Genomic DNA, 23,041 nt, shown 5'->3' with positions numbered 1-23,041 from the left:
CTCCAAAGTGTTTTCGTCTCTTCAGCATTACCTTTTCCGATCGAAGGCCATTAACCAGGTTATTAAGAACTTGCCATATTCCGACAGCTATGATCCCTTGCCGACCTCCGATCCAGAGCCTCGTCGGCTTGTTGATCTCGAACGTAGCTGTGATGTTCTGTCACTGTGGGCCTGTCACATGTGCCCGACGCGAGGCGCTGCGACGCGTCAGTGCACGGCCTTGTCGCCCGTAGTATACCGCCGGGTGCTGCCTTAGGTCGGTGTCAAGTGACGACAGAAAACAAGAGGCCCAAGAAATAAAAACGTACGCGAGACGAACCGGGAAACCAGCGGGTTGTGAACACGATGCATGAGCGAGAACCGTCTTTCTGATGAATGGTCATTCAAATGCACCCTGCGGGAGTCGAACCCGGTTCGTTATTTTGAGGTAAATGAGACATATTGTTAGGACAATCCCATTGAGGGACGTCCTGGTACAATAAGGATACGAGTGAAGAATGTGAGATATGCCTGACATGGGTATGATGATATTCAGACTAATCGCTGGTCCTCCTAAGAGGATCCAGCTCCTCCTTTTAAGGGGATCCCTGTGTGCGTATGCAAGCAGGTAAGCGAGGTGATGTATCAACAAGCGGCTCCGGTGGTGGTTAGGCACCTCCTCCGCATTTCCTATACCGCATTGTATGGTTGGCGTAACAGATAAAGAGTTACTGTGTATTACACCCACTTTTCGGTTCAATAATGCATTCTTGGGCAAGACCATTGTAAGATCATAAATGCTAGCATTCCTATCACCAAGTCCTATTTGTCTTATTTTACGTACATCAATGGTACTTACAGTGATATCAAGTGGGATTTTCCGGTAGCAAGGTGGGCAGCAGAATTGTGGACAGACCATGCTGCGTTGGTCCAGGCTTCGGAGTATATAGTTCGAGATACGATCAGGCTCCTATAAAAGGAAGCAACATCACAACAACATACTTGTTTGAAGCAGGCTCATAGGAGTTGGGAAGCTGAATCTGCCTCCGCAAGGTTTGAGGCTTGACTTTGTTTGCTTCGTTGGGCTCGTAGCGCCTGCACGAGGTCTTATATATGAGGGAACGGAAATCAATGCGCAGAAAAGATCCCGTAATGGTGATGCCGGCCTTTAAACAATATGATCGAACAATAGGGTGACTTTTTGAAATATAGAGCACCCTAGAAGAAGGGACAAAGTGGACGCAAGTAACATTCTAAAGGAAAGAAAAGGAAAACAAAAAAAATCATGATAGCTCAACATCCTGTGGTTTGCGACGTCGACCAGAGTTATCATTTCATCTGTATGGTGACACCGTTCGAAGAGACTTGCCGCTCAAGAAAAGCTTTCAGCGCGCTAGGATACCAAATACCGAAGATGACCATGGAAAAGAACATGGGAACAGAATCAAAGATATACAATGTCCATTCATGCTTCAATGGGTAACCATCATCTCCCATGGCGTATTCAATTACTCGAAAAATGGACCGTATGAGAATGAGCGTGCTGATGGCGAAGAGGCTTTTCAGATGCTGCTTCCAGGGTACGCAACCCTCGAGTACTTCGATAGTCGGGCGGGCGCGCATCCTAACCAAGGATATATAGGCAGTAGCAATGAACAGGCCGAAACTGACCACTTGTAGGGCTAGACCAGTAATCACCACCCCTTTTCCGATGCTGGCCATACCGCTACTGACCATCATCCCTGCCGCAGATGCCTGCATCAAGAATGTGACAACATCACAAGTGACAAATATCTTAGTGAGCCATTTCACAGGAACAATAGAATCCTTTTCTCCATGGACGCTTTGGATGATGCGAGCGAGTACCATGTAGACTGATGCAGCGAAGAGGGCTGGACCAAGAAGAATGAAAGTTGACTGAATAGAGTAAGGAATCACCTTGTCCGTGTGATTGTGGGAGTCGATTCGGGCGCCAAACCCAATGATTTCGACTGGAAAATGGAGCATTAGTCAACGAATCGTACTTTTACCGGCAAAGATGCTTACATATGCCACCGATGGCGAAAGGGAGCGTGAACTTCACTCTGGTCTTGAAAATCTTCCAGAAATGATAAGAGGTGGTCGCGAGGAAAAGAATAAAAAATATGATCGCGGCGGCCATGGATGGCAAATATTGCCAAACATAGTAGGAGCCGCCATCCAGCGGCATCGGTTTAGCCATGCTTGATGTATTGTAAAAGGACTCGAAGGGGGTTGTTTGATCGGTTGTAAGAGGAATAAATTTCGTTTGTTCTAAATATGAGGTGTGGACTTTGATAAATCATTTTTAGACAGCTCCATGTGGAGAATACTATAAGCCCACAATATATGTCCACTTACCAATCAAAAGGGCAACAGTACGCGTACTCAAATGTATGAGAGCCCACATACTCAAAGGGATAAAGTTGCAAGATGGGCCGTGCGTCCGCGGATTCACATCCTGTTGATTGGCTGAAATGATTAACATTGGTACGGCTCCTATGGCTTGGCATTGTGGGTCCAGGATGCAGGTTATTTGAGACAGGCGCGTATCTCCGCAGATTGAATCATCATTGATATTGATTTGATATTACCCAACATAATCATAAAAGGGCTATTGACAGAAAAGAGGGGCCAGAAATTGGACCAAAAAAAAAGTTGGAACAGAAGCCCCAAGCACTAGACCAGTTTTAGTCATGGCTAGAAACAGAAAGGAAAAGGCCCTGAGAGCCGAACATATATGTACCGACGAATAAGAGACACGTAGTATCAAAAATTTGAATCATATTCGACCTGAGACTATATCGCTCAGCTTTGTTGCATCCCTTTGTTGTTATACCGCTTTGCACTGATGAAGATGAGCCCAGAGACCGTATCCACCCCTCTAGCCGGTAAATGTTACGATCTTGCAAAAGCATTTAGATGATGAAATATCCTTGTTAAGTCTCCTGAGAGTGTATGCAGGCAGAGCCCAAGGGCATATAGTTATTCGAGGTTGACAATAGTGAGATAAATTATGACAGTTGATCGGTTAGAAGCTGATCAATGTGACAGGGAAATGAACGTCCTCAAATAGAGAACTAACAAGAGAATGCAAACGGTAACTGATATGTTTTTGATCAATTGGACGATGAGCCATGTGGATCAATAGGTTGCCGTTGATGAGCCTCGAATTTCCGAAGGATAGACTGGCGATGAATCTCTCCCTTCGGTGAATCAACCAGATACTTTCCTTCTTTGGCTCTCGCCTGTATGATGTGTTTCCGCGTTTTACAATGTGTTGCCGTATACAGACTTTTCATCATACCATGCGCTGGATATGCTATCAAACCCAGTGCCGCTGCAAAGAGACTTTTAGCGATTATCGAGCTCGGTGACAGAGATGCACATACCTGAGGACACCTTGGTGGTAGTCCCAAGAGTTCCCTTGGCGAGACCTTTAATGACACCCTTTGCCCCCTCTTTCTGCCCGCCTTTGTAAGGCTGAGAAAAGATGTCCGTTAGTCCTTCCGCCATGCCGTGAACGAAGCTTTTGCCGGCAAAGGTAGCTCCTGATTTCCAATCTCGGATATTCCCGTGATCCTTCACCTCATCACCATAAAGACGTGGCACAGCTCTTAGTCCGTCACTGACTGCTAAAGGCATATCTACCAACATTCCTTTGTACCAAAAGCCAACCATCCTTCCGGCACTCTTCGCTGATCCTTTCAGTGTCGATCCAGTCATTTTCAATTTCGAGTCTTTTTTGCCTTCATGAGAGTTCACGGAATTGGCCGTTAAAGATGTTATGCTCGAAGTCCTAGAGTCAGAATGTTCATAGTTTGAGTGAGGAACGCGGCGAAGTTCTTGATACGGACGATAGAAGATATCGCCTGATGCCTGGAGAACATCGGTGGCGGTACCCAGGAGTGAGGAAGTGATTCCTGTCACCGGATCCCACCGTCGATTCTGGATATGTATTGGGTTCACTTCGTGGCTGTTCTATTGGTTAGATTCGGCAAGAAGACGCGAAATGAGGAGATATGCTCACAGGTGAAGATCGCTTAGCTTGATGCGGGAGTATTCGACCAAGACTCCCGCGGCAACCTTTGACAAGGAAAGAGAAGTTTTAGATGATTTCCTGAACCGCCACACTGCTGGTTCTGAGGGAAGAAGCTGACATCTCATCTTATCAAGTGGGAGGTTGCGATGAAAGGAGGCGACTGCCTGAGAAACCCCGTCCTCATGGACCATCTGGTTTGCGACATCTAGTGCAGCCAACTGTGCGTCTGGCTGTAGACAGAACTGGATAGCTTCGGCTAGATTTTGAGCATATAAAGATTTGTAAGGGATAGGCTTTGGTCCTAGCCCCCGAGATGCAACCATGTTTCCCCAGAATAGTTGACTAAAATTCATCAGTTATAATTTATGTTCTCCAGCCAGAGGAACTTACTCTCCAAAGAAGGGTATGATAACAGTAGATCTTCCAAAACGCAGACCACATGCTGTGGTTCCTGCACCGCCGTGGTGAACAACTGCATCAACACGTTGAAATAGCCATTCATGCGGGCAATCGTCAAGATAAAAGACTTGATCGTCTGAGCAGGCGTTCTCGCCGCCCAGCTTACTCCAGCCACGAGATATGATTGCGCGAACACCTAGTGACTTGATGGCGTCTAGAAGCATAGATGTCATTGCAGCCGGCTCGTCTATAACGATGCTACCAAAGCCAATGTACACTGGGCGACTCCCACGTCGAAGAAATGATTCGAGATCAGCCGGCGGCGAATAATCTGGAACGGACCGGAAGAAGAAACCACAGACATCAATATGTGATGGCCAATCTGATGGTTTTGGCATAAGGCTCGGAGACCAGCAGTATGTAAAAGGCACTTTTAGGGTCTCTGCTAGATTAGGACCCTCCGTAACCGGGATCGGTTCTAAATCGAGTGACGCTCTCCACTCATTAATGATATCGCCAAGACTAGTATCATAGTTAGCATTATTAAACATATAACAGAGCGACTTAGAGCTCTAGGGGCCTTAGGTTATTTACCCTTGCCACGTCATCCATTCGACAACGCTATAGGAGATATAGTTGGCCATTTTTGGTTCAGTTGTCGAATATTTCAAATTTGCCAGAGGATGCGGGAAAGATCTCGTACTACTCCACGGCATTGTGAACATCAGATGCAATGGAATAGACAAAGCCTGTGCACAGTGAATGTGGGCAAAACTCGGGGGATTAGCAATAATCGCATCCGCCACAAAGGGCTCGTCGCTTTCTTGGTCATCATCAATGCAGGAATGCCAACATCCCCGAAGCATTTCAGCGACCATACTGCGTTTACGCTGGATTTCTCCATCTCGCAGGCTTTTCATCTGGGGAATCAGTCCCGGGTTCTTCACCATGTAGGCCATAAGCTCCGAGGGGTCTCCGCCGATAGGATAAAACTCTAAACCCGAGTCACGAACGAAGGACTTGAAAACTCCATGCGTTGCGATTCGCACACGGTGGCCATGTTTCTGAAGTTCATTCCCGAGCGCAATAAAGGGTTGAACGTCTCCCCGACTTCCGACGACTTGGATAACGACGTTGAGCTGAATGTCACAATCGAAAGGTAATGGTGCAGCCGTTTCGGAATCAGGGTGTTCGTGCGAATGGGGAATTAATTTTGCAACAGTCTTACACAGGGAAGAATCAAGATCGACCTCAATACGGCCATCATCTATCAAAAGTTACTATCTTATGCATCGCGACTTGAGAGGTGTCTTCCTATAACCACCTTGCTTGAGCTGCTTACCTTTGACGCTTGCTCCTTCTTTTGACCAACCAATAGCCTCAAGGAGAGAATATCTTGGGGGTGGTTCTTCCATGAGGAGCGATCGTAGCAAACTGCAGGTTTCTTGGATCCGAAGTCAAATTTCCCTGATGGTTGACTTCTATAGCTAGGGAAGAATGACCCAGAAGGAGCGGTCAGAAGTCAGAAAATTCGAAGTCGCCACACAATTGCAGTATTTCAAGACTATTCAGGGCTGTCGTCCAAATCAAGAAGCAAATAGGCCCTGGGCACTAGTGAGGATACTTTGCTAGCGGCCACCAAACAGAGACGCTAAAGTTGGTGGGAGCGACGCAATACTCGGCACAAAGCCCTCTCAAGTTCTATGAGGAAAATTTAGGAGATCCACTACTATCCCTGATTTGTTCTAGTCTCTGACCCACTGAGAAGAAATAATTGATATTTTACGTTCAACTAAGCTCAATGGCTCAAGGGATTTATAGTTTGACCCATAAGGAAGCCTTTTTGAAGGTTGTGGACAAATCAATGGCCAGGAAATCCGCGTATGCACGCTCCACCAATGAAGCTCCACCAATGAAGCCCCACCAAGGTAGCTCCACTTGTTCCTGTATGCAGTTCCGCGTACTGCCACGCTCATGATTGGTTCAGAATACAATGAGAGTCACTCTTCAGGTTGGCATCTTCTAGGCACCTTCTAGGCATCTTCTTCTGCCTTGAATATCACCTCGTTTCTGTTCCACATAAATTGGAGTAATGGGGTACTCATCATGGATGGTGGGGCTCATGCCAGGTACCGTCAATCAATGCTATTTATAAATTTTAGAGAGTGGACTGGATTATGTAGATGGCTAAGTATTGCGAGACTATTCGATGACGTTGAACCGTGACATACTGTTAATTCTTGAATCGTGCTCCACCGCATTCGCCTTCAGGTATAAATATCAATTCCAATCTCCTGTTTCCTGGTGGATTGTATTCCAATATTTCACTGCAACGCTTTGCAAATGTTTTCCCTCAAAGTACAGTCCTTGCTCTTAGCTCTCTCGGCCACCTCTTTCGCCAGCCCGGACTGCAAAATCTCACCTGCAGATTCCGCTTGGCCCTCTTATGATGAGTGGGGTGCGTTGAATCACTCGATTGGGGGAGTCCTGATCAAGACTGCCCCTGTCGCCTCGTCTTGCTATTCAGGAAACCCGTTTGGTTCGCCCCAGAATTGTACGGACGTGCAGAGTAAATGGTCATATGCAGCATTCCACGCATCCGTGCCAGAGAGTATCGATTTTCCAATCTACACGAACAATTCCTGCGTTCCTGATGGAGCCACCGGCTATACGGAGGGAAAAGGCTGCAGCATCGGTGGCCTGCCACAATATATTGTGAATGCCACGACAGAACACCACATCGCCATGGCGATGAGATGGGCCTCGCAAAGAAATATTCGAATCGTGGTGAAGGGAACCGGACATGATCTCAGTGGTCGGTACGTTGTTTCGATCACTGGTGCGATTTCAAATTACGTTCGCTAATGTTCATCTAGGTCAACCGGAGCGTTCGCACTTTCTATCTGGACGCACAATCTCAAGCACATCAAACATGATAATGCCTGGCTCTTACCCGGTCGCAACGAGACAGCGGACGTTTTATTCTGCGGTAGCGGAAACAACTGGGGAAACGTCTACACTGCAGCCCATCGCTTCAATAGAAGTGCCGTCGGCGGTGAAGATTCTACTGTAGGACTCGGGGGCTTGATCCAGAACGGTGGTCATGGATATCTATCCAGCCACTATGGACTTGCATCAGACCAGGTATATCAAGCCACTGTGGTCACAACTGATGGTCGAATTCTTGTCGCAAACAGCGTGCAGAATCAAGACCTCTTTTGGGCCATTCGTGGTGGCGGTGGCGGCCAATATGGTGTGGTGACGGAATTTGTTTTGAAGACACATCCCGTTCCAGAAAATGTTGTCAAGGGGAGCCTTGTGTTCTATGCGACCGAAGACTCTGGTAAAAGTGTGAATGCCTCCTGGAGCGCCTTGACCGAGGTTGTTTCTCTCATCCCGGATCTAATGGATGATGGCTTGCTCGGTAACTTTACAGCATACACCAAAACAAACTCATTGGCGCTTGGCTTCAGCGAGGCACCACCGGGCGTCTCAGCAGTCATCGGGCTTATCGGTTACAATAAAACAACAGACCACATGAACAATATTGTCAGCAACCTAGCAAACCGTATCAACACCATTGGCTCTGCTCGCTACCTGAACATTTCAGTTGAACAAGCGACAACCCAAAGCTACTGGTCCTTTGTCTATCCAGACGCTTCCCTCAGCCACACTGCCGGTGCTGTCAGTTTGATGACCAGCCGGCTAATGGGCCGTAGGGAGCTATCAGATATCCCTCGGGAGCAATTGACCACATACCTCAAAGAGGCCCTACAAGCTGAGGATGAGGAAACCGGGACAATGTTGTTGTTTGGCTTGCAAGGAGGTCGCGGGACTGCTAGTGTCCCAGAGGACATGCGCGGCAGCGTTCTTCCTGCTTGGCGCAGCGCATATGCTCATGTTTTCACCTTGGGCGCATCAGTCAACGCCACGGGTGACCCAAGCGAATCCCTAAGGGCTGGTGCCGACTGGTATGAAGCCGTTAAGGAGCCTCTCTGGGCAAAATGGGCACCTGACACCGGGTCCTACATGAACGAAGGCAACCCCTTTTGTAGCGCATGGAAGAAGGATTTCTATGGTGAAAATTACGACAAGCTTCTTTCGATCAAGCGCAAGTATGATCCCTCTGAGAGTTTGTTTGTCTGGACTGGTGTCGGGAGTGACTTCTGGAACTATGACTTGCAGACTGGTCTGCTCTGCCGAGTGGCACCGGGAACAGTGGAAGAACCCCTTTGAAAAAGTGAGGCCTATAGGGCCAGCACATTTCTTACAAGAGGAAGACATGAAAGAGAAAATGGTCCGCTTCGCTAGATTTCCTCTTCAAAATCAGTTCCGATTCTTTTTTGCTTTTTGTACCCGAAGACCAATACTCCTTTTGGTCGAAGATCCAATTTATACACAAGATGTACGTGGAAAGATTTGCTCTTACTGAATAGAAAGGTACATGCATACTTGGATAGAAAAACGTATTATTTTGGTGATTTCATTTTACGGTTGATCTACCGGAGAGCTTCAAATCGAGATACTACCTGTGGTAATCTTAAAGCACCCGATAGTATTGGGTAGCAAAGTCGTTCCATGCGACATTTATTATACAAGAACAAAAGATAGTCCGGGCTTTGAACCCGTTCTGCCCATCGGCTTGGTCGGTTTCAGCTTGCTTCTGGCAAGGTATAATGTCGCCGCGGGAAAGGCGAAAGATCAAGTCAAATCTGGGAGAGGGATCGGGAAAATTGAACTTGGCGAAAGACGAAGTCAGGTACCGTAGGTTGTTAGCATACGATTTACTGCGGTCCGATAGTTGGAAGGAGACGATATTGAGATGCTATGCAGTATGCAATTTGCTAGGGATCGACACAGCACTTGTGAGTCAGGGCCCGCTAATCACCAATCGCGGACCGTCCATTCAGCACGTTCGGGCCAAAGCCGGTCCAATCACACAATTTTCGTTCCGCGTATCTGCCTTATAAATCCCCTAGATGTATACACTTATCGAAAATTAGTACTCCACCTGATCATGAACAAGCTCTATCTCGACAGCCCCCTTCTGGATGCCTCCTCATCCAACAAATGAGAAATCCCGATACCTGATGTTTCAGCTCCACTTGACTCTTCAGGGGTTTGACTGGGATTCTCTAACATACGGGTGGCGGGGATGTGCTAGCTCCCGTCATCTCGGATACATACTAGTCCCCCTTTCTGCTTTCCAAAACACATTAGCCCTCGGTTTCTAAATATAGAATAGAACGGATTTAGTACCTTTCTAGAAAAGATATAGAATATAGTGTATACATAGATACATACCTAGTTCTAAGGGTAGTCCCCGGCTTATTATTATACGGAAAATTAGGGAACCTATTTTCTAAAGCAAAAATAATAAAAGAGGTCTCTCAGCCTCGGCATGCCGAGACACCCCCGGGACCACCATTCAGGTAAGCAGATCTTCAGGCTTATACCCAAGTAAGTGTCTAAGCACAAGTATGTCAGGGACAGCTCTTAAGACAAGATATCTAAGCTTCAACACACCGGGGACTACCCTTAGAACTAGGCACGTGTCTAGGTGTGTGTCCAGGTGCATATCCAGGCATGAACCCTGTTCTATATCATTTCCAGAAAGGTACCAAATCCGTCATGTTTCGCAACTAATTCAACTCATAGATCCTGTATAACCTATAAGGACCTAGAATATGCTATAAACATCTATAACTCTTAAATAAGAGCTTTATATAGCTCGTCCTTATATAAGTAGAGTATATTATAATCATTATACTTTAATCTAGACCTAATCCCTATGAAATACTTAAGAAAAAAGAATAGTCTATATTCTTCCTTTCTTAAGAACTAGTCTTATCATCAATTTACACTATATTAATATCCATATCGAAACCTACTTATTTCAGTATCGTTTTATATCTAATTCACCTATCTCTTACTTTCACTTCACTATCTTCTTACCTAGTCTTTCCTTCTCCTTACACACTAAAAGAGTAGGTCCGTAAAATATACTAGATTAACAGATATTCATAATATATTCTAGATCCTTATAGTCTAGATATAATCTAGATACCTAATCTAGTCTGAAGTATAACCGTGGGCGGCGGGAGTATATATCAGGGGCTATTTATAGGATAGAGAAATCGAGTAGAGGGTTAACTAGCTTTAATAGTATAGTATAGGAGCTTTTAGTCCCGTGGGGGCTAAAACTACAGGATTAAATTTCTGATTTCTAAAATTTGATTCAAAATGTTTTAATTATTAAAATAGTCACCGCTTCAAATTATTCCAATGACGTAGCTTTATCATTCATTTATATCATCTTCGGCTCACGACATTCTCATCTACTTCGTTCGTGGCTGCTGTAGTCAACCTAGTGTGACTGACACTTTTATTGCTCACTAAGCCGCTTGTTGGATGTTTTTCGGCCACTGTAGCCAAGCATCCCAGGTGGCATGCAGGTAGGTGGAAACAGAATCAATGATATATAATCCACTGTCTCCAAACGTCCAAATCTCATGATGCAAATGTAGCAAGGCACCGAAACGAGCAAGAATGACAAGAGCTTCAGGTCGTTTCTCTGCTAAGAGATCTATGTAGCTGAGGGGCACAGCAACCAGCCATGAAATGATTGGCCCGATTGTCGATTGTCCCGAAGGATGATTTTGGCTTCCATTGATAGCCACCTGGAGAGAATTAATTGTCTCCAGATAGGTATTTCTAGCAGACGAATCGATCAATGCAGATTCCACCAGTGCTAGTAGCTCGGAACATTCCACTAGAGGTTCCTGCTGCATCAATGCGCTTGATTCCAGTTCCAGAAGTTGTTTGAGTGGCGAATCGAGAAGAAAATCCCACGATTGATTGGCAATTTCAAGGACATGTTTGTGCAAATGGAATATTTCGATGAAGTCAGCGAGGAGATCGCCAAAATCCTTTCGGCAAAATGTAATTCTTTGGCAAAACACGTGAAGAGCACGAATCGATGTGAAAAGAAAGACCGTAAGGCAATTCCTTACATCTATCGTGGGTTGCTCCACTCTGAACAAAAAGAGACCATGGGCTTGAAGTTGAGTTGCGTGGTCTTGAAATTCTTGTTTTCTGGTCGGAAAAATGACGCTCAAATGCAATGCGGTAAACGCAAGAATTTGATTCACTAAGTAGGGCGCAGTAAAAAGTCTGTCCATAATCTCCCTGTTGAAGGTTCCGAACTTGGATTTATCATAATTAAAGAGCGCCAGGTCTTTGTTGATCAGATGTCGAAGCAATTCGAGATGAAGCATATTGACTGGTGAGTTGCCAAAACCCCTATCGAGAGTAGATCTGCTAGATAGGCTTGTATCGCTATCATTCTCAATTGATGTCATCGTGTTGGTTATACTTGGCAATGATGTACACCCAGAGGTTTCGGACTGCGATGCCGGAGTCTCTTCGTAAGAACACTGATACTCAGTGATATTGCAGTAGCCACAAGATGGGCGTCCCTCATCACACTGATAACTAATGTCAATATCCGACTAAATTTGCTCTCATCTTGTACCCTTCTCGGAAGAGGTGACATACCTTGATGTGGCGACGTTTGCATCGAACACAACCGTTCCTTGACTTCTTGTGAGATTTTCTTGTAATAGTAGTCATTATATTGGTAAAAGTATCACAATAATTGAGGAGAAATTGAATTTCCGTAAGATGCGTCCTACTATCGAGGGATTTATGGCTTCGGTGAGGAGAAATAAAGATAAGACCAAGAACACAGGAAAGCTTGGACATTTATGTGACGAAGTAGTCACCCTAGTATATGCGGATTTCCGAGGTTTTTGACCGGCAGAATATCGTGTACTTGTGGGGGTGTGGGGCTCTAGGTTGTAAATATATTCATCGTGTTATTGTACAATCCAAGCTCGTAACTACAAGTGTACGCAATACGCAGAAACTTCTGGGCGGGCCGTTTCATTTTGACTACGATGGTTTTATTGCCGCTTTAAGCCCTAAATGGAATCTGCTACTAATCAATGACAAGTATTGCTAGGTTTTACATAATGAGTGGCGGAAGAAATTCGACATGTGAGGACCGACATCATAGTTGTTTGATAAAATAAGGCCGTGCTGTAACTTACCAATGGCTGTATACGCGGAATTCTCGCGTGCTGATTGGCTCAACTTCACCCCTGTGGATGGGCTGGTTAGAACTTGGAACGGTACATGTGGGTAGACCCTGACCAATACGTATTCGTATATGATCCACCACGGTCGATTTAGGCAGCATGGCCATATTGGGTCAATAATGGAAAATGTAAAGGTTTGATTTTATCTACTGACCCTGCAACTGGACTACCAATCGTGTTGACCGCTATCCAGGGTAGTAATGTTTTCAATGATCACTTCATTTTTTCAGTATCGCGTATTATGTGTAATTTCATCCTTTTCCGGTGGGACGCCTTCCATTTTTGACCACAATAAAATGACAATGCTTTCACCCTGACAATTTGTTTACTTTCAACTCTCGTGACTGCCTCATTCGCAAGCCTAAATTGTAAATTTTCACTTGCTGAATCAGCATGGCCCTTATCGAATGTACGGGCTGCATTGAACCGTTTAATCGAGTGGGCTCTGATTAGACCCGCCTCGGTCGCATCATCTTACTATCCTGGTATTCCATTCAATTCACCGGAGAACTATACCAGCCTGCAGGATAGATGGACCCACGTAGCGAATTATGCTGTCTGGCCTGAGAGCGTTGGCTACTTTACTCGAACAACTCCTTCGTTCCTAACGATGTCAAGGCTTATGCTATAGAAAGAAGCTATAGTATTAGTAGACTACCGTAGTATAATATGAACGCTACGACTATCGGATATGTCTCTAATGTAACTAAATAGGCGTCCGAGCGGACTATTCGGATCGTCGTGAAAGGGACAGGGTATGACATAAAAGGCCAGTATATTAACATAATTCACAAGCGAGCCGGACACCTAGTCAGTCCTGACATCGCAGAGCATCATAGCAAAGGCGATTTTTAATACTGTACAATTTGAAAACCATGAGTTCATTTTGATGCGTATTTCGCCTATACATATCGATAAGCATTTTATGCCTTATATAGACTTGTGAGTAAATCGACAATTGATTTAATCGTGATACTATAAATGACGAATTGATTCATCAAATTTTTATGACCCCAACTGTCCCGCGCAGGAGCGTAGCCAACTGAGCCAAAAGACTAAATATATCCGCAAGGTGCGAATATACCCAGGTACCGATTGATACAGTAGCGCACTAGCGTTCGAGCACTGGGGTGCCGTAAAAATTAGTTTTGTCTTTATTGCAATACACTTGAAAGAGATATCTTCAACCTCGTCTTGCCAATACCCTTTAGCTTATCAAATAAATGAACTCTAAAATGCTGTTCCAGTAGCTCTACTAGGGCCGCTATCCTGATAAATAGCCATCAATAGGCTAAAGAGAGCTATTGGATGTAAGTAGGGATGATTTACTAGAATTTTCATAGTAGTCTATGGTTTCCGAGAACCCAGAAACTAAAATGATGTTATAGCTTAGACTACAAGGCGGCCGTAGGCCTACTAATGTCCCAGTATCTATTTGTAAAAGTGTTCTTCCCGCTTAGAGCCCCGCATAAGCTCACGTCATGACTCTAGTTGCCATTATATGGACGATTAATGATGCAAGTAAATCTCCAACTCCTGCTAAATATTGATACAAGGCTGTTAGGGAACCGATTTAGAGAAATTAGGCTCGCAATACCGGTGCCTACACAGACGAGGAGAACTAGTCCAGTAGCTCCTGAAAGAAAGACTTCTACGGTGAGAACTATGAGAAGCTCCTTGCTATCAAACGCAAGTTTGATCCTCGCGACAGTCTTTTTGTTTGGAGTTGTGTCGGCGGTGACTTGTGGAATTATGATCTGAACTGTAGATTGCTATGGCGGGTCAAATCATGATTCCGACACAAAGAAAATTGTAGCACTGCTTTCTAATATTAAATGCTACATATCAGAGTTCTTCCTAGCCCCATGTTTACACTGGGAACGGTCACGTGTTATCTTCCTGTGATCCTCTCTGTCGAAAGATGGTTGTTATGAACCATGGCTCATCGTAAGGCAAGTGTGTTCCTAGGACAGCTGGTGTCTTAGGAACACTTGACCGCGGCATATAGTGCGGTATCCAGATTCATGCGATGGCTGTTGTCGTACGAAAAAATCAAACGTAGTTCATCGTGGGATCTTCCGTATCCTACGGTCTATGGATCTTTGGGAAGGCATATAAATTCGATAGCTGATATGGAAATTTCTTACAGGTTATCAAAAAGACAAAGTTCATTTGAAAGAATCCAATTTTATGCTTTGTACCTGCCTCTACATAGAAATTAATTCCATTGGATAGGAGCACGTGGTATGCAAAATCTCAAATATGGCTTACCAAGAAAGGAAAAACGCTCACACGGCATATTTTACGCAAGATTTACAATTTATAAACTTTCAATGCGACCCTAGAAAATTTACTTTGCGGGTCAAATTATTGGTTGTTGTGGGTCTGTGAAAATGCTAGCTGGATGCCCGTAAGATTGCCACTGTGGAGCACGTAAACTTGAACTATGAAAAACCTATTTCTGTCTGCCTTTCATTTTTCTACTCAGACACTGCTGACTACCTGCAAGTTTCATCAAATATCGTACATTCACCAAAGCCACCTTCTTAGCTCGCCATCGTTTTTCTTGCTTTGAAGCCTATCTTGAACTACTGCGACACCGGGAGCTGAAGACTTGGGCACCACAGAATGAGCACCGGGACAGATAAGCAAAAAGTTAAAGGCACACAGAAGAACACAGGCGGCACGATGCTGTTTTTACAAACAACGGAACGAAGAATTCGATCCGCCTCACTCTCGACTGCCGCAAGATTGCTCGATTACAACCCAGCAGCCGGTATGTGGCAAGCGACCGGCACCGCTATCGCGCATGCTCCAAACATCACAGACCTGAGATCACCCGACGCGGTGGAATTCGATATACACGGGCGAAGCATACGTCGAGTGGGCACCCAAGCCGCGGGTGGTGCCAGTAAAGCCCCAAAAATGACTGCAATCTTGGCTGAGCCATACCTTTCAGAAAACAAGGAGGTAGCTGGTGGATCAAATGAGTTACCTTCCAGTGCTCGCAGTGATCATTCTGGGATTTCTAAAAAGGACCAGGAAAAGTTCTCTCGGTGCAAAGCATTAAAAAAGGGGCTTGTTGCTACCTGGCGATTTACCTGCACACCTACCGGGCTTTTCATCCTTGTATACGGTCTCAACGTGATTGCCTGGGGTGCAATGCTATTTTTCCTCTTGCTGAACGTCGGTATGATGAGCAAAGAGCGAAAAAAAGCTTTGGATCGAAATCGACTCACAGATTCTCAATGGGTTGTTCTGTTTAACTTCTTGGGGGTTGGCACCCTGGCGAATTCGTGACACATACTGGTTATTGATGTGGCGCATCGGATGGGGCGAAAGATCACGAAGCTCGATAAAACACCTTGCAAAGGGAAGCACAAGTTGGTTTCGAATGCGGAATTGTGATACTGAGGAGAATTGCGACGAAATCCCGCTTCGCAAGACTCTGACAGGCAAATCCGCTCCGGCAACTAAGACGTGGAAAATGGACTTCGTTGTCATCAACATGCTCTTGAACAGCCTTTTCCAGATCGGTATGGCGACATTCATGTGGGAATACAACCGAAATACTCGTCCAAGCTTCGGCGTCGGCCTTTTCATTGGCCTGGGCTGTTCTAGTTCTCTCCTGGCAGGGGTAATGACCTGGTGGGAGGGTCGCAAAGTCAAAATGATCGAGGGGTCGATTCTGGAAGAGATCACTGAGGAACATGAGAAGAAGATAGTCCTCGTAAATGTGCCTTGACCTGTTGAATCGTTCATGTACTTTCAACCATTATTAGCCCTAGTTTGTCGCGATTCATCTGAGCACCCACCCACCGTGTTGCGTCACTTCGTACATGTTCTAATGAAAATGTTACCTATTGGCAACGACCATAGAATGGCAATGTCCCGAATACGCGGAACTAGGGGATTCTAATTGGCTGATAGCAGTGCCGCACTCGTATCACAATACTGCGCGCACCCCACCTGGCGGTGAGGGTGCGCGTCACAATTAGAACAATTGTCAGAATTAGAACAAATTCACACAACCAACCTTCGTGAAGCTATTACCATCCACCAGTATGTCGTATCGACACAAAATTGACGAATCTCGTGTAGCTGAGGCTTGCAAAGCCGCCAGTCTTGTTGAAAACCCGAATTTGTCGCAAATCGCAAGGCAATATGGTGTTTTATATGGGGTATTGCGGGGACGCATTCGCTAGGGTAAACAGCCTCGTACAGCACCAAAACCAGAAAATAGAGCTCTTGATGATATTCAGGAGGAAGCCTTGATTCTGTAGATTGTGGAATTGAACAAAGATCACATGCCAGTAACCCCGGTGTTGCTCCATGAGATGGCGCAGCTCTCGTTAGTTCGCGCAGGCTCAGATCATATCTTAGGCGATCGCTGGGCTTATCGCTTTATTAAGCGTCTGCCAGAGGATGTGAAACTATCGTCAGTGAAGCAAAGAACGAAGGAGTATAAGCGTATTCAGGCAGAGGACGTATGGAAGCTCGATGTGTGGTATATGAAGCTGAAAAATGTGATCAACAAGAATACCCCAGCACGGTTGGTATACAACTTCGACGAATGTGGTTTCCAACCAGAAAAGGGCAAGAATCGAAAAGTGATTGGACAGAAAGAAGGGCCTGATCTTGGAGAAAACGAGCATTCAGAGACTATTACTGCTCTAGAGTGTATTGCTGCAGATGGTTGGTTTATGGACCCGTTGTTCGTTTTTAAAGGTACTACCTTCCAAGAAGTTTGGTATGATAACAGTGAGGGCCTGCCACCATATACACTTATAGCAGTATCTCCAAATGGCTGGATTTCTCATGAACTACTTCTTGAGTGGCTTGGGCACTTTCAGGAAGCAACAAAAGAGCGAGTGGAACCTAATGAGAAGCGTATTGTGATCTTTGATGGTCATAACTCTCATCTTACAGTTGAATCCCTGGAAAAATGTTAGGAATATGAGATTTTACCAGTTGTATTTGAGCCTTATACGACTCATCTATCTCAGTCTCTTGATGGTAAGCCTTTCTTGGCTTATAAGCAGCATTTCAAGGTGGTCAACAATAAGATATCGTACTTTGCAGGTGTACTGGCTGGTAAATCAGAGTTCTTGAGAGTTATCACCAGAGTACGCGTCCGTACCTTCAACACTCGAATTATCTGTGATTCGTTTAAAGAACGTGGTATTTTCCTAGTTAATGGTAAAGATATTGTTAAGAAGCTTCGTATGAAGCTTCCAATAAGTTCTCAGAACCGTGATATGGATACATCTCAGCTACGACTATACGGAGAAGAGCATACACTACCTCCCCCAGAACCTAGATTATCTAGTATTGAGAATTCACCTCCAAAATCAATATAAGCTGCTAGAAAGAATCATCGAAAGCTGGAGAAGCTATTCAGAAAAGAGGCAATACCCCCAAAGCTTGAGCGAGGGTTAAATCGTCTTCTGAAACATCAGGGTGTTATCATAGAACATGCAGCACCAACCAACGATATTATTCGTTGTATAACAGCTGTACGTCGTCCTCTACAATGCTAATTTCACAAGAGACAGGTAAAGCCACTCTCTGGCTCTAATATATTGAGTGTACGTGATGCCAACTACTCAATTAAAGCCAGAAAGGAGAAGGAAGCAACAAAGGTCGCAAAACAAGCTGCAAAACGAATGGGCCTCAAGTTCAACCAACCAACAGCAACAGAGGTTTCACAGGCAAATCAGGCATCATTAGATGCGGAAAAAGTTGCTCGAGAGGGTGGATTACTTTTTTGGTTCGATTCGAATCCAGTGCGTTGAGAAACGTAAATAGTTTCAATTTGTTCTAATTCTGACAATTGTTCTAATTGTGACGCGCACCCTCACCGCCAGGTGGGGTGCGCGCAGTATTGTAATACGAGTGCGGCACTGCTAGTGCTCTCGGCAGAATAAAATGTAGCGCTGCCGCGACCCACAAAAGTAGGTTACACAGTCAAACTCTATTTCAGTATCCATGGACACCTAGGTACTCCGTAACCGCGGAAGTACAAAGCGCCCCACATTGTGCAGATTGATGACACCTGCATTAACATCGAAATACACTCTGCCGAAATTTATGTATGGACGATAGCATAGCGTTTTGATCCATATCGAGACAAGAGAATATGGATACCTGCTATTGATCTCAATCAATCAGACTACAGCCTACCTTGCACTGTATGACTGCTAACCTTACATATCCAGGTTTAGGCTCTTTGATTATATTGATAGCGCAACCGAGCCGCTTCCGAGGAGTTTCAAACTTCGAACATACTCACAAACAATCTCTCAAGATGCTCTGGTGAGTTGAAATGTTATAGGTCGGTTTCTACATGATTTCTTATCCAAGCCTCAAAATGATTGATCTATTCCAAGGCTACACTTATTCACAATACAATATTCATATATTATATTGAAACAAAACAAAGCAGAGTGTTGCTTGGGTGAATAGGAAAAACCCGGTGCCTTTTTATTACATTTCATCTCGAATAAACGCATTCGGCCACTGCAGCCATCTCTCCCACTCGGGCCCAAGGTAATCATTGATAGAAGCGATGATATAAAGACCACTATCACCAAAAGTCCACATCTCACTATGCATGTGTAGTAGTGCTCCGAAGTGTGACAAAATAGCAAGAGCTCCTGGTCGGCGCTCTGTAAGCAGCTTTATGTAATCTGAAGAGATGGTGACTGGCCAGGAAATGATTGGCCCAATCCTGGAGAAATTTGATGAAGGGGAACAGCTCGCATTATAAGCCTTCTGCAAGTCCTCAATCGCCAGTCTGTAGATAGAGCTTATTGTGGGGTCAAGCATCGTATCCACAAGAGCTAGGAGCTCGAGGCACTCGTCACCGGAGGCACTTTGATCTAACATGCTCCCTTCGTGTTCAAGCCAAGATTTAAGGGGTGACTGCAAAAGCAGATGCCACGACTGACCGGCAACTGCACGTACGCCACTATGCATTCTCAATGACTGGATGAAGTCGTCAAGAAACGTCTGGAAGCTATCTGGGCGAGACAGTAGCTTCTCGGTGAGGACATGCATTCCCAGGCACGAAGAAAAAAGAAACATGGGGACGCAGGTTTCGGCGGATATTTCTAGCTTTGCACTATTAAATTCAGAAAGGGCGTGTGTTTGAAGCTGCGACGCATGATATTGGTAAAAGTCCCGTCTCGTCGGCTTAATGATGCTGAGATGCAATGCAGCGAACGCAAGAATTTGATTCATAAGAAATGGCGCAGCCAAGATATATCTCGTCATGTCGATAGTAGAGCCCTCGGATGTGAAGTTATTGAGGCCAAGGAATCTCAAGATGTCTGTAATAAAGTGATGGAGTAATTCTAGATGCAGTTTATTAACCGGGGGACTGTCATTTATGACACCGGGATCAGCAGCATGCGAAGAATCCACGTATGCTTTATTATTTTTGGCAATTCGCTTTGGCTTGCGTCGGGAATTAGACACTAAAGCAGTCGCACTCGATATCATATCTTCATATGAACAGTGACGCTTTGAAACCTCGCAATTGACGCATTTTGGGCGTGTCTCATCGCACTTTTGCACAGGTCAGCCTGGAAGTTCCGTCTGAACGGGATACATCGCTACCTGGCGATTTATTCATGATGATAGAGTTTAATACCTTGACATGACGACGTTTGCACTCGATACAGCCATTCCTTGATTTGTTGTGCGGCTTTCTTGCTTTAATCATACTCTTGTCCTTTCCAGATAAAACCAGGCTTGGAAATCTTGCGCTTTGGACGGCATCCAGGAAATACAGCGAGTTTCGTTTGAACAAAAAAGCAAAAGGGGTGATTATGACCTTTGAAGGCTTTTGGTATAGCGGTGGTTGAAATCTGCCGTTGGCCTGAGATTTTCGTCTGTGCATGAAGCCAAAAAATATGTTTTGTCGTGTCAGATCACGTGCCCGACATCAGCATATGAGCAGTCAGTGCTCGCGGCCATAACAATCTGACAAGCAAGTCCTTTCGTTCGAAACGTTGTGACCTCAAAATTCATAAAAAACAAAACTAAGAAAGCATAGAAATTAGAAGAGATAGGAAAAAAATTCTGACTAATAGAAAACATCATCACTGCCTAGTCGCCGTGGGTTCGTAGCTTTCGACCGGAATTGGGTCATCTATGTAACATTTGAACTGCTAGTCCCTTCATTTCCCACAAACACAGGTACTATCCAATCACACATCCTGCAGGTTCACATATTGATCAACAACAGGGCCTTTGCCCGTAAGGATTTTGCCCGGGTGGACAAAATGGAAAATTGCTTGAACAAAAAACATCGGAACCATGTCGAAAATGTACATGAAAAACTCATGAGTGTACACATATGAATCAGTTCCGCTGACGTACTCAATGATCCGAAACACACACCGTCCGATTACGAGGGCTGATACAAGGAACAGGACATGTAGGAGACGACGCCATGGACCACCGATAACGTTGAGACGAGCATTACGTAGTCGATGCTGGAAGGAGACAGAGACGTAGAGGAAGAATCCAAAAAATAGCAATTGAACGATCAGTCCAACAACCAGGACCTTTTGTCCAATATTGCGCATAGTATCGATAGTCTGCATGCCACCACCACCCAGCTGTAGGAGGAAGGCAGTTGTATCTCCAGATACAAAAATCTTGGTCACTTTCCGGGGGTTCACGATGGATAGCTGAGGTTGACCAACGAAGTTGACGATTCGACCGTAAGTCATGTAGATTGTCGCAGCGTAAAGAGATGGTGGGAGGATGATGAACATGGACTGGCAGATGTAAGGGACAAGGCTATCCGGACTCTTTGCGGAGAGTAAGCGGAAAATGTAACCCAATGTCATCACTAGTATCAATTCATATGAGTGACTTTCATTTTCCAAGGTTGGGGAGCTTTCTTCAAGTTTAAATAGAGGAAGGTACTCACTGAAAGCACCAATGAGGAAAGCTGTAAAAAACCACGTTCTTGTTTTAATCATTTGCCAAAGATGAACACATGAACTTGTCCCAAACAGCAACATCGCAATTACAGCACCTGTCGTACTAGGATCGTAAGGGTATAAATCTGAAGACCCCATTGTGCCTAAATTCTTCGTCGTAGCGTCAAAGGCGAGTTCTTCAAAAGAAAGATATCGGAAAACTTGATTGTTCCCCAAGGGTAGGAAGAGAGAATGAAAGCACGATGGAAAGAAAAGAGTGCGGTGCTAAAGATCGACTTTGAATAGGGAGTGTAAGAATAGATGTATATCTTAGAATGTTTCTGGATAAGGAGTATTTATAGGAAGCTGTAGATTTTATTCATTATGTACGGATAGCTAGAAGGTGGCCCAGCCGGCAGCCATTGGGTGGAGTAGAAACGTAAACCGTACTATGGGAAGGCACACTGCAAAAACCAGGGCTGTGTCGATGATCCAGCAGAATATTCGTTCATGTAGGCTACTCTGTTGACCTATTCTCAGATGATGGTACTAATTATATACCAGCAAAGATTTTGGGCTACACACCCGTGGAACGGAAAAAGTTCTGATTGGCCTGCCCCACCCGAATACGCGGACTCAATGGCCTATGATTGGCTCGTTCATGAGTAACTCTGATATCTTGAAAATACTTGGCGCCTCCTTCGGGGCAGTTCCGTCGACAGTATTGTCCCCAATCTTGGTCCTGCTATTTATTGATCAAATCTAGGAGATAGACTAAGTTTGCTAGCTGCAATTGTAAATTTCAAATTTCAAATAGCTAGCTTACTGCAATGAGATTCTAAGGCAATCACCGAGTATAGTAAATGAAGCCCGAGACTGAGATAAGTATTAAATAAAGCAACATGGTTGTATGAAAATGAACGGATCCTGAAATATGGCAGTAGGCCGAGAGCAAAAGATATGGCGAAAGCAACATTTTCTGCTGTACGTGATTCTGAAGTATACCAGGGAAATTAAAGTAAGCTATAAAAGCAAAAACAAGTGGCAGGCTGATTTATCCAAGTTGGTGAAGATTATTTCTAGTTGAGATCTCGAGACTAGCTAAGACTAGCTACTTGACGAGGGAAGAAAGCAAGGAGTGAAATGAACAACAGAGAAGGGAGTTTGTAATTTTAATTAGGGTAAAGAACACGAAACGCGATAGGGAAGAATGAAAGAGAGTGAGAGAGTGGATCACTATAGCCATTCTGGAAAATAGCTTAGCCAATACACGCCGAGCAACTACTTACGGGAACCACCATTAAGTTGTCTGTGCAGATCATTAGTTGGGTGGTTCGCATTAAGTGGAGGGCGCAGTAAAAGTTTTTCTTTGTTTATAAACAGGGCCCAATAAGCATCAAAGGGCGGCTTCCCATCAAGGCTTAGTATTTCACTCAGGATAAAAACTTCCCATGAATATGCAGCAGCATTGAGGCTTCGATATGTATTCTTTCATAAAATTAAAGTAT

The 23,041-nt window shown here is 44.8% G+C and overlaps 10 protein-coding genes across 10 annotated transcripts; 5 read left to right on the top strand and 5 right to left on the bottom strand.

Annotated features, from left to right (window-relative positions):
• Positions 1-1,308: 1,308 nt before the first annotated feature.
• On the bottom strand, positions 1,309-2,200 carry N7509_008271 (RTA1 domain-containing protein; the record flags this gene model as incomplete). Its single annotated transcript, XM_056632908.1, has 2 exons — positions 1,309-1,970; positions 2,026-2,200. 2 exons carry the CDS (start codon positions 2,198-2,200, stop codon positions 1,309-1,311), a joined length of 837 nt encoding a protein of 278 aa, XP_056483528.1.
• Positions 2,201-3,116: 916 nt separating this feature from the next.
• N7509_008270 (glycosyltransferase) lies at positions 3,117-5,853 on the bottom strand (the record flags this gene model as incomplete). The annotated part of the gene is made up of 6 exons (XM_056632907.1): positions 3,117-3,337; positions 3,390-3,973; positions 4,028-4,381; positions 4,430-4,960; positions 5,033-5,705; positions 5,781-5,853. The coding sequence occupies 6 exons, from the start codon at positions 5,851-5,853 to the stop codon at positions 3,117-3,119; spliced, it is 2,436 nt and encodes an 811-aa protein (XP_056483527.1).
• A 928-nt stretch (positions 5,854-6,781) lies between these two features.
• Positions 6,782-8,674, top strand: N7509_008269 (FAD-binding oxidoreductase; the record flags this gene model as incomplete). The annotated part of the gene is made up of 2 exons (XM_056632906.1): positions 6,782-7,257; positions 7,315-8,674. The coding sequence occupies 2 exons, from the start codon at positions 6,782-6,784 to the stop codon at positions 8,672-8,674; spliced, it is 1,836 nt and encodes a 611-aa protein (XP_056483526.1).
• A 2,159-nt stretch (positions 8,675-10,833) lies between these two features.
• N7509_008268 (Zn(II)2Cys6 transcription factor domain-containing protein) lies at positions 10,834-12,070 on the bottom strand (the record flags this gene model as incomplete). Its single annotated transcript, XM_056632905.1, has 2 exons — positions 10,834-11,925; positions 11,996-12,070. The coding sequence occupies 2 exons, from the start codon at positions 12,068-12,070 to the stop codon at positions 10,834-10,836; spliced, it is 1,167 nt and encodes a 388-aa protein (XP_056483525.1).
• Positions 12,071-12,551: 481 nt separating this feature from the next.
• Positions 12,552-13,228, top strand: N7509_008267 (uncharacterized protein; the record flags this gene model as incomplete). Its single annotated transcript, XM_056632904.1, has 2 exons — positions 12,552-12,630; positions 12,990-13,228. 2 exons carry the CDS (start codon positions 12,552-12,554, stop codon positions 13,226-13,228), a joined length of 318 nt encoding a protein of 105 aa, XP_056483524.1.
• Positions 13,229-15,225: 1,997 nt separating this feature from the next.
• On the top strand, positions 15,226-16,342 carry N7509_008266 (uncharacterized protein; the record flags this gene model as incomplete). The annotated part of the gene is made up of 2 exons (XM_056632903.1): positions 15,226-15,783; positions 15,839-16,342. 2 exons carry the CDS (start codon positions 15,226-15,228, stop codon positions 16,340-16,342), a joined length of 1,062 nt encoding a protein of 353 aa, XP_056483523.1.
• A 319-nt stretch (positions 16,343-16,661) lies between these two features.
• Positions 16,662-16,880, top strand: N7509_008265 (transposase; the record flags this gene model as incomplete). Its single annotated transcript, XM_056632902.1, has 2 exons — positions 16,662-16,778; positions 16,812-16,880. The coding sequence occupies 2 exons, from the start codon at positions 16,662-16,664 to the stop codon at positions 16,878-16,880; spliced, it is 186 nt and encodes a 61-aa protein (XP_056483522.1).
• Positions 16,881-16,904: 24 nt separating this feature from the next.
• Positions 16,905-17,549, top strand: N7509_008264 (transcriptional regulator family: Centromere protein B DNA-binding region; the record flags this gene model as incomplete). Its single annotated transcript, XM_056632901.1, has 1 exon — positions 16,905-17,549. One exon carries the CDS (start codon positions 16,905-16,907, stop codon positions 17,547-17,549), a length of 645 nt encoding a protein of 214 aa, XP_056483521.1.
• Positions 17,550-19,083: 1,534 nt separating this feature from the next.
• On the bottom strand, positions 19,084-20,491 carry N7509_008263 (Zn(II)2Cys6 transcription factor domain-containing protein; the record flags this gene model as incomplete). Its single annotated transcript, XM_056632900.1, has 2 exons — positions 19,084-20,166; positions 20,252-20,491. Coding segments are annotated over 2 exons (1,323 nt in total), but the record flags the coding sequence as incomplete, so codon positions are not given.
• Positions 20,492-20,810: 319 nt separating this feature from the next.
• Positions 20,811-21,692, bottom strand: N7509_008262 (RTA1 domain-containing protein; the record flags this gene model as incomplete). Its single annotated transcript, XM_056632899.1, has 1 exon — positions 20,811-21,692. One exon carries the CDS (start codon positions 21,690-21,692, stop codon positions 20,811-20,813), a length of 882 nt encoding a protein of 293 aa, XP_056483519.1.
• Positions 21,693-23,041: the final 1,349 nt, after the last annotated feature.

Source organism: Penicillium cosmopolitanum (assembly GCF_028827165.1).
Source record: "Penicillium cosmopolitanum strain IBT 29677 chromosome Unknown utg000009l:1.0-9042332.0:1.0-9050551.0, whole genome shotgun sequence".
Classification (NCBI taxonomy): Eukaryota; Fungi; Ascomycota; class Eurotiomycetes; order Eurotiales; family Aspergillaceae; genus Penicillium; species Penicillium cosmopolitanum.
Note: the sequence above shows the minus strand (reverse complement) of the source record. Positions and strands in the feature narration are given on the sequence as shown.